This window comes from Nanorana parkeri, unplaced genomic scaffold, assembly GCF_000935625.1.
Source record: "Nanorana parkeri isolate BGI_ZX_2015 unplaced genomic scaffold, ASM93562v1 scaffold364, whole genome shotgun sequence".
NCBI classification, from domain to species: Eukaryota; Metazoa; Chordata; class Amphibia; order Anura; family Dicroglossidae; genus Nanorana; species Nanorana parkeri.
In genome coordinates, this window is record NW_017306632.1 from 1,282,970 (window position 1) to 1,293,825 (window position 10,856).

General features: G+C 37.2%; 1 protein-coding gene across 1 annotated transcript in view; it reads left to right on the forward strand.

The window, feature by feature from the left end:
- HCRTR2 (hypocretin receptor 2) overlaps positions 1-9,734 on the forward strand; it is a 50,536-nt gene extending 40,802 nt beyond the window's left edge. The window contains exons 5-7 of the mRNA XM_018558862.1: positions 1,872-2,095; positions 5,299-5,420; positions 9,508-9,734. Coding sequence (XP_018414364.1) covers positions 1,872-2,095; positions 5,299-5,420; positions 9,508-9,734 — 573 coding nt within the window. The remainder of the gene's footprint in view (positions 1-1,871; positions 2,096-5,298; positions 5,421-9,507) is intronic.
- The last annotated feature ends 1,122 nt before the right edge of the window (positions 9,735-10,856 follow it).

Here is a 10,856-nt window from a genome sequence, read left to right on the forward strand (position 1 = left end):
ATTATTATTATAATAGTAATAATAATAATAATTTTAACTAGGGATGCCCCGATACTTTTTGAGTACCAATGCCGATACTTGGCATTTTCATGCATTTTCAGGGTTGCAGCGGTGGCAGCTGAGACATAACACTGTTCTGAAATCATTAGTCGATATTGTTTTAGAAAAACTGTCACATGACAATAAACAAAAATGTACCAGTACTCATACTTGTAAGTACTTGGGCAAGTACCAGTACTTGCAAACGCAAAACTGGTATCGGTGCATCCCTTTATTTATATTTATAAAAACAAAATCATACATTAAAACAGAAATGTACAAATCCCAGGAGCTCTGTGTGCTCCTTACAAAGGACAGCTGCCTCCTAACTTTTGAATTTTTCTCTAGTCTAGTCCTGGAGCTTGAAAAGTATCGGTACTGGTACTTGTACTTGTACCGAGTACTGTACTTGGTATCGGTGCATCCCTAATTTTAACAAAAATAAATCATTTTTTTTCTCTTTATAACTTGCAGGAAAAACATAAAGACTAGACTGGACCAAAGACTAGTGTTAGAAACCATGCAGAAAGAACCATTCTAATGGAGAATAAGTGCAGCTCCGGGGAGAACAGGTGCATGCTAAATAAACTAAAGTAAACTTATTATGAAGAACCAGTCTGTATTTCCCTCACTGTGTTATTCATCTGCATATGTTCTATGTATTACTCCTACCAATAACATCCAGCTTTAAAAGGAGTGATATATATTAAAAGCCATGGTTGTTAGATTGCTGTAATTTCAAAAGAAGAATAGTCTAAATACCTTTTTATAACAACAAAGATATTGTTAAATTATTAATTTTGCATAAGTATTTGTCAGAAACTGTCCTTCATTTAATGGCAGGAGGAGCCTTAATCTGAATTAATATTATGTACAGTCCATTATTTTTCTATCTTTAATGTATTGCGTTATTATTTATGGGGGAACACAACTGATGCCCTACTACTGCCTCTGTTATCACTTGACCCAGAATAAAAGACTAGTGTTAGATCATTACAGAAATTTTGAGTGGGAAACTTTAACTAAGAAAAATATTTTGTATGAAAAGAGAAGGTTGCAAAGGGGGAAGGTTGAATGGAGAAACATATAGTTATACTGTATTTGATTAGCAAGAGTCCACAGTCCATGCCACTTGTCTGAAAATGGTTCTTTAGGGTCATGCAAAATTCTGCAATGGTAAATGTAAAATAATGTATTTCTCCTCAGTTGCTACCATCTAGCACCTGTAGTAAAATACTGCTGCTGATTTGCAGTTGAACTGCTGCTGCTGTCACACTTTATGGCACAATCTTGAACTTTTTAGCACTTGTCAGATAATGCTTCTTAAGGGTCATGGAATTCTAGAATTCTAAAGTTCTATAAAATTATTTCTACCTAGATCTAGATAGATGCAGCATTTAATATATGATGGCACAGCAGCAAGTGAAGTAGCTGTCATAAATGCTAATTGAACACCCAATTTTAATTATTTTATATTTGAATTACATTGTTTAATTCACTCCCTTTCTTAAAACGTTCATCCCTATCCTCTCCTTTTTCCCTTTAATTTGAACTGTACATCAAAAGGTGATTTTTCTGTGCATTTAACACCACCACAAAAACACGCTTTTCTTATTTTATTAAAGATGCACAAATCTGGCCTATTGTATAATATATTTCAAAGAATGTTTCCCGTCAGCTAGTTAATTTCATAAAATACAGTGCATTGAATTCAAATTATAAACTATATGAATAAGCTCTATTTTCTTGTTCACACCAATTAGGTCTTCTCTCGAATGAATAATCTATTTTAAAATTACCTTATTAACATGTTTGTATGCTTTACATGACAGATTCCGGGAACTTCATCTATCGTTCAGAGAAAGTGGAAGCCTTTGCAATGTGCGATGCAATCCAGAGGTCAGGGACAACCAACACTTAAACCAAGAAATAATGCTGTGGCTGCTGAGATAAAACAAATTAGGGCGAGAAGAAAAACTGCCCGAATGCTGATGGTTGTTCTTCTAGTGTTTGCAATTTGTTACTTACCAATTAGTATCCTAAATATTCTAAAAAGGTAAAGTGTATCTTGGGTTCATATCCATTTAATAACTGAAGAAACAACCACATACATCAATAACAGTGATTAGGTGTACTGATAAAGCACAATTTAGACTAAGAACAGCAGATCTTAACTTGGGACTCTAATAGGGATTCCATGTCAACTCCACAGGACTATACATGAAGAGAAAGGGGGACATTACACAAATACATTACATCGTCTAAACCTTAACCATATCTCCCACAATTGCAAACTTCTGGGTTGCACATTTAGCCAGTGCCCCTAGGTTACAAACCGCAACACTCATTGGACTCTCTGAATAGGAATGTCTCAAATTTAACCCCAACCTCTGCAGATATGGTCTGGCTTTCACCCATTAGTCTCACTTGACTCTGGAAGTCAACATCATTTTGACTCCTCATACAGAGGGCACCAGACCTGTATGGCTGTTGCACACTATGCTTCTGGCCCAGCTTCCATTTACCAGGTAATACTCACTTCAATTTTCACAGCACAGATAATACACACACTTTACTTAATGCTGAAGCAGGTTTACTGAGAACTTCTGAACCACAGAATATAACATAATCTTGAATAGCAGACCAGATACTAGAACAGTATCTGTTTTATTCAGCTATGATTGATGTGACTTCTATATAGCAGTCCTTCTGTCTTAATTACAACTATATCTTAATACTATTTTTCTATAATAAATTTCCCCACCCCCCTGAGTGCTGCTCACTGGGTGAAATACTTACCTTCATCCCTGATCCACCAATCTTCACTGTGTGACCTTTCTCCAAACAGCATTGCCTTTCTCCCAAAAATGGCCAGTTACATAGTTACATAGCATTTGAGGTTGAATAAAGACATTAGTCCATCAAGTCCAACCTATTAGGATCTCATTCTAGGAGTACCTGTACCCCTGTATATTATGGTCCCTTAAGAAATCGTCCAAAAGTTTCTTGAACAATTCCACATTATTTGCTGAAATCACCGCCTGTGGCAGTGAGTTCCAGACTCTAACTGATCTTACTGTGAAAAACCCCCTTCGCCCCTTGTGCTGGATTTTTTTTCCCACCAATTTTAGGTGGTGGCCTCTAGTTTTTGTAATGGAGTTAATTAACTCCATTACATGCTCATGCTCCAAGCAGCTGGTTTAGACCACCAATAGTATAGCTTTATACATAGGAATGAATAGGCCCATGGTGTGACTGTGCAGTACAAACTGCCATTTTCATAAAAAAGACTGTGCGGTTCTGAGCAGGACAGCACAATAATCAGGACAGCATCAGGACTAAAGGTAAATAATTATTCTACTGGGTAGCACTTAGAGGCATGGGAAGAACTTATTATGGGACAACAATAAAAATGTTCAGCTGTCCTTTAAGAATCCCAAGGTAGTGGAGATCCTGGGGAACTGTTCTTCTCAGGCTGGTGAAAATTCTATTAAATGATCATATGTTAAGCCTGCATGTCCCAAAAATATGTTACACCAAAGACTGCCTCTGCAGAATGACCTATACCCCCAAGCAACTGGAGCTCTTTACCTAGAGACAAAGCTCCTGCATTCATAGAACATGATCTTTGTTGCGATATTGTGCTCAGAGGAATAGTACCAAATTATGTAAGCACCCCTTACAAGATGAGTGGGGAAGCATTCTTAAACTTTGCAGTCAAGTACCAACTTCATAAAATAAATAGTTAAAGTTGTAAAAAAAAAACTTGCGGTCCTATTTCTAATCCCTATACTTAATGAAATTATAGAGGGAGGAATTTGAAACTGAATGTTCATCTTTTGATGATATGACATCTTACATTATTTTTAAAGTACTAGAAAATTGCATTTTCCAATTTAATAATACATTTTTTTGGAATTCATTATTTTAGGAATGTTATCATACCGGGGTACACCTGGTGGTCACTATTCCACTTTATTTCACAAGTGGCACAAAGTAGGGCACTATTAGAACAGTCTTGCTGTGCTAGTGGTATTGACTAGTGGCTGTACTTATCTCGGGGTAGTAAAAACTCAACCATGGTAAGGGTAAATGCAAAGGAAAGAGATATGATGTGGATAGAAAGTGTCCACAGTCATAAACTTTGATGAACATTTTGTGAAAGCTTAAGCAATGACATAGCTTCGGCTGATCCTTCGGTTCTCTTCGGCCGCTGGAGCCCTTTGGTTTAGTCGAACTGAAGGGCTGCTGTACGGGCTATTCACTATAGACTGTACAGCAGCCGAAGGCAGCCAAGTGTCTCAGCCGAGCCGAAGGCATATTCTTTGGCTTGACTGAGCCGAAGTGACAGCCAAAGGCCGGCCTTTCTCCCTGCAAATGGCAGAAGGGTGGAGCCAGTTGTGAACTTGTAATGACAGATCAACTTCCCCAAATGACCTGGGGATGCTGAACTGTCATTAAACAATAACAACTGGGCGGAGGTGGTGGTGATGTCACAGCCGGCTCCACCCAGTTGTTATTCATTGGCCAGGGACCTGCTAGAAGACTCTAGCAGGTGCTGGCCAATAGAAAACAGTAGGGGGGAGCTAGCTGTCACTGCTAGCTCCACCCAATAGTTTGTTTTATTTTACTATTTATTTACATTTTTAAATGTTTTCAACCTTTTTTTTCCGTCTATTTTCATTGATTTTCTATTCTGCTCTGTACTACGGAGGTACCGAGCAGAATGGCCAAGCCGAATGCCTATGTGAATAGGAGCGAATGCAGCGAGAGAGCTGCCAGAGCTTTGGCTCAGCCGATCCAGATGTTGGATCGGCTGAATCGAAGTCCTTCTACAGAGCATGTTCGGCTGACTGAAGTGCAGCCGAAGTCAGACGATATATGGCTGATTTAAGCCGATGTACGTACAAGCCAGTAGTGAATAGCCGAACAGCGCCTTGCTCACAACACTTCAGCTGGGTTATTCACTCAGCTGCCTTATGCTATTTGTGAATAACCCCCTTTGTTTAATAAATAATTTAAAAAGTAATAAAAAAATTAACCTTCAGAGTATTGAATCTGATTTGAAATGGTTGAATAATCGATAGAAAATGCAATGCATCTCAGCCAGGCAAATGTGAAACTAAAAATGCCCAGCAAATGTTTGATGAATATGCATGTGCAATTATTTTCCACCATTTTATGTTTAAATATGAACTGGATCATTTAACTCTTGTATAATTTGCACTGATGTATTATTTTGCTATCTTTTATCTGCAGAGTATTTGGAATGTTTGACCATACAAATGACAGAGAGACAGTATATGCCTGGTTTACATTTTCTCATTGGTTGGTGTATGCAAATAGTGCTGCAAACCCCATAGTTTACAATTTCCTAAGTGGTAAGATTTTTTCTGTATACATTTTCATTTAAGTTTATGAAACATAATACAGGTTTTGCCAAAATGGCAACTCAGAAGACAAGGCAAAGGATTAAAAAGTAATAAGTGTTATTGTCAAATTTATTTGGTAAAAAAGGATCAATGTACACAAAAGCATCAACTTACAGAAATTAAAATAAACAGCACTGGGTGGTGCTAATATACCAAAAAAAGTAAATCAAAACAACCATTCCCTGTCTGAAGCAAATAATTCAAAATATTAAATCAAAGTGATACCCATCCAAATTGGAATTAACAAAGTCTATTTAAATAAATAAACATGTTTCAACACTCTACATGTGCAATATAATTATTTCAACAAAAATTAGTTTTGTCCTCAATATAAAACAATCAAAGTCTATTCATGTATAAATGTGATAACACTCTCTGGTGAAAAGAAAGGATATATTTGTATCAACCATGATCCACACATCAGTTTTCAGTGCTTGAAAAAATAAATATAGTGCTATTATTATTATTAATATACAGGATTTATATAGTGTCAACAGTTTGTGCAGTGTTTTACAACATAAGGAGGACATTACAATTACAATACAATTCAAGACAAGATGGTAAAGAGGGCCCTGTCCATGAGAGCTTACAATCTTGCTGGTGATATTTCCTTCCCCTTCCAATTCACGCCTCTCACATTATTAGTAGGACCCAGCAACTAAGCTAAGGCCTCTGAGTGCTTGTTTCACAGCTTATGTGAAGAAATAGAATATCCTCAATCAGATATTCCCTGGATCAACAAGCTCTGATTTTTACTTAAAAAATGTTAATATCCAGTTATATTCTGCACATTTACGCATGCATCCAGATTTTGTTTAAAACACTTAACTGAGCTGATTAGAACTAGTTCCTGAGGTTGCCTATTACACTTTTTCACAGCTCTTACTATGAGGAAGCCTTTCCATATGCAGTGGTTAAACATATTTTCCTCCAGATGTGAAGAGTGTCCCCTTGCTCTTTAAAAATGACCTTAAAGTAAATATTTTGCACCAAGTTCACTATATGGACCATTTATTTATTAATACATGGTAATCACATTCCCCCTTATTTGCCTCTTCTCAAGGGAGAATAGATTCAGTTAGATTCATCTTTTCGTATAGCTTAGTTTTTTCCCTTATCAGTTTAGCTGTCCTTCTCTGCACTCTCTCCAGTTCCACAACATCCTTTTTGCAATCAAGATGATTACTAATACTTTGCTCAGAGATAGGTTCTCTCTGGAACCTATACTTCTTTTAATACAAGAAGTTATTTTGTTTGCTTTAGAAACTGCAGATTCACATTGCATGCTATTATTAATTCTATAATCTACCAGAACACCCAGATTCTTCTCGTATATTGACTAGCCCAGTTTTACACCCCTAGAGTATATCACATATGCATGTTTTTAGTTCCCAAGTGCATAACTTTATATTTATCTACATAAAACCTAATTTGTCACATAGTTGTCCATTCAAACAGTGAATTCGGGTCTGCTTGTAAGTTGTAGATACCTTGTAAGGACTTTATTCCACTATATAGCTTGGTGTCATCTGCAAACACAGAAATTGTACTTTTAATCCCCAACTTTATATTATTTATAAATAGATTAATCAGTAAGGGTCACACCATTGATTGGGTATACTACTAACAACCATGGATCATTCAGAGTATGAATAATTCATTGAAATCCATACAACGCAGGAAAAGCAGTGTGTCACTCAATGTTAGTCTATGCTTGCCTGCTATCGCCAGGTGCTCATGCAGCTCATTTGCTAATAAGTACAACTCTTTCTTAATTTTTTCATATAAGCATTACACAAGTGATGAATTGATACCTTGAATCGCTTATATTATCCAAACATTGGTGCAAATACTGATTAATCAATGCAAAAATATATTCTCACTCATATGTATGATGATCTCTTGCTTTATAATTTTATAGCAAAAAATAAACAAAATGTAATGCAACACAAATAGCCTCTGGGCCCATTTACACCAACTGTGGAGATGCACATTTACCGCACTGCATCACTGCCGGTCACTGGTAGTGCACACAGTAGACAATTGCTCTCCATGTCCCACTGACATGCACAAAAACACAGAGTAACATGCACAAAAATTATATAAAAAAACTTCTCAGCTATTGATTCCCTATCCATAGTATGCAGCAGCCAATACCAATGACAACAACAATTTCTACTAAACATTAAAGCAAACAAACAATAGCCTATTATCATGGCCTAGCATAATAGTGCTATACAATCTATTCCAAATTCCCTGTCATTACCAGTCACTTAAAACTGGATAACCTTGCAAATGTGATCCAAACATGTGTGAATAATGCTATGCAGATGTATTCCAGATATCAGTGCATCTAACAGTAAAAATATAAATCCTTTGTGAAGTGATGGTTTCTAAAACCTCCACTTTTTGCCTCTCACCTGGCGGTTGATCCCAGTGTTAAACTAAGATTTAGTACTTTTTCTCTAGAAGAACTTGTTTTTTACTGATGAACAACCTGAGATCAGGTTTGTTTTTCTTTCTCTCCTATGGCGGATTGCTGAAGTGATGTTCCTCTGATGATTCAATCCATCTTTGGAGTGTCATTCTCAGAAAATAACACATAACACAACCATGGTGCTATCTGTCTCTTAAAATTGCTTTATTAAAACTAACTAAAAATGGTCACTCACATTAAAAAAGATGTGCATAGAAATGCACTATAAAGCATGTACAAAACAGCATTTTCAATTGTGGTTACCAGTCCAGTTGCTGTAAAGTGATGACATCATGCCCAAACTCCACCTAACACGTTGTATCCATTCAGGGTATCTTGCAAAAATGACCTGGTCCTTTAACTAAATCTTAATTATCTATTAAGTATCTTCCCAACTATGGAAGTTAAGCTTACAGATCTGTACGGGGGAAGGACAGCTGGACTTCAAACTGCATTAAATCGCCTCATATGGTGTCCAGCCGTGAGGTGATTTAATGCAGTTTGAAGTCCAGCTATCCTTCCCTCATCTCTCCTAATACACAGGGTTATTCACACGGCTGCTGAAGGCAGCCGTGTGAATAACCGACCCGAAGTGAAGTGAGCCGAACGCTGTTAGGCTATTCACTTCAGGCTTGTACAGCTGATTTCAGCCGTACATCGGCTGAAATCATCCATACATCGGCTTTCTGCGGCTGGCGAAGTGCAGAAGGAGTTCAACTCAGCCGATCCAATATCTGGTTTGGCTGAGCCGAACCTCCGGCAGGCTACTCACTGCTGTTTCGGCCTAATCTCATAGGGTGAGTGACTAGCCGAATGTTGACGATTGGCATTCGGCTTGGCTATTCTGCTTGGTACCTCCGTGGTACCAAGAAGAATAGAAAAACAGTGAAAAAAGTAGAAAACGATTGGACGGAGCTAGCCATGATGGCTAGCTTCGCCCAACTGTTTCCTATAGGCCGGGACCTCCTGTCATTACAATGAGAGCTTGATGGAGCCAGGTAACAAGGGGACGTCCCCTGGTTACCGGCCGAAGCTAGCCAAAGGTTCAGCCGGAGCTACGGCTGATCCTTCGGCTAGCTTTGCAAATAACCCTCTGAAACACCGTACCTCAGTACGTGCTTTGCCTGGGAGAGAATGTGCAGAAGTCTGAGCTTTGCAGCTGTGAGTGGTCACCATTGTAATGCTTTCCAGGCTTGAATGCAAATATTAAAGAAATGCATATTTTTTTATATATTATTACTTAAGCATTTCTTAAATTTTTGCAAAAGGTGAATTTATCCTTTAACAGATCTAGCAGAACATAATTTATAGCTAATAAAACATGACATAACATAATAGGTTAAGTTACTAGATGAGTAATTATTATGGCTGTTCAAGTGTTTACTTCAATTGCCCAGTCATGTGCAGGGGAATGTAATTAAACATCCCATGCCAGTTACACAATTATTGAAGCAAACGCAGGTTGACTACAACTGAAAATTATTCTTTAGTTAATCATAATCACCCATTTGGGGTACTTGAATTGCTTTGTAAACAGAATACATTTTTTTTTCTTGACAGGTAAATTTAGGGAGGAATTTAAAGCAGCTTTTTCATGCTGTTGCCTTGGTGTCCACAAAAATCAAGATGATCATCTCATTCGAGGAAGAGCCAGCACTGAAAGCAGAAAGTCATTGACTACACAAGTCAGCAATTTTGATAACGTTTCAAGAATCTCGGAAAATGTTGTTTTAACTAATTTGAGCACTATGAACACAAATGGTCCTGGAGCAGTTAACAACTGGTAAAGAAAATGCAAATGTGAAAACAAAGAAAAACACATTTAGATATACTTTTCATCTTACATTAGTGTTCACTACTTTGTTTTTTGCTTGTTTTTATGTTTTGGTTTATCCAAGGCAGACTTGTCAGCAGACACATTGCCCATACAACTGATTTTTCATTGCAAGTGAACAATGTTATAACAAAACATTCATTTAGAATGTGCAGGTAAGGTGTGAGAAAGCTTTCTTTAAAAAAAAAGACAATCCATGGTATTCAGGTATTACATAAAACTGGAGGAACAGAAAAAGTGATGTTTTGCCCAGAACCACCAGACTCTATATTAACAAAACTACACTATAAACTGGCAGCTGTTTTTTGATGACTTGCTGTAATTTTACTTTATATATAATCTTTAATCATTGTGATTAACATGCAGCATTTATTTTTGCACAAGCAGATGTAACAAGGTTGGAAAACAGTATCGATAAAGTGAAAAAAAGTACTCAAATACTGAAAGGAGGTTTTAGTGATCATTGTTTAGGTTTGTGTATACTGTCTTTTTAACATGCAGCTTTGTCATGCAGACAAAAGAACAACCCCCATCTTTGTGCTACAGTTTGAGTTAAAGAATGCACTTTGTAAATGCATATATATCTAGCATAAATCAATACTGGAGAGGTTTTACCTGTGTGTGTGACATAAAAAACTAGCAATTACAAAATGATGTTAAGAATCTTAATACAGAATGTACAGCTCTTCAGCAGAAGCTGCTAGAGGTTCATGCTCTAGTGTGAGTACCTGAATTTATCTTGCCTCCAGTAATCACTTGCCCAATTAGACAATAGGGAAACCAGTACAAGGCACCAAGCTGACTGTGCTGAAGGACACTTTTACTTGCAGTTAACAAGCTGAGAGAAAGAAAAGGGCAGGGTGAGCTGAGGGGTGATTTCATGAGTGTCCTATTGCTCTTTCATTGTCTAATCAGCAGTCTGGGCTATAATTTGGCCCGGCATTCTTGATTAAACCGTGAAAGTCATCAATCTAGCTATTTTGTCTGACAGAGGTGCTTGAATCAAAAAAGTGGTTTCATGGAATTAAAAAAATATTTTGAAGGTAAAATAGTTACCATATATGTATTCCAATTG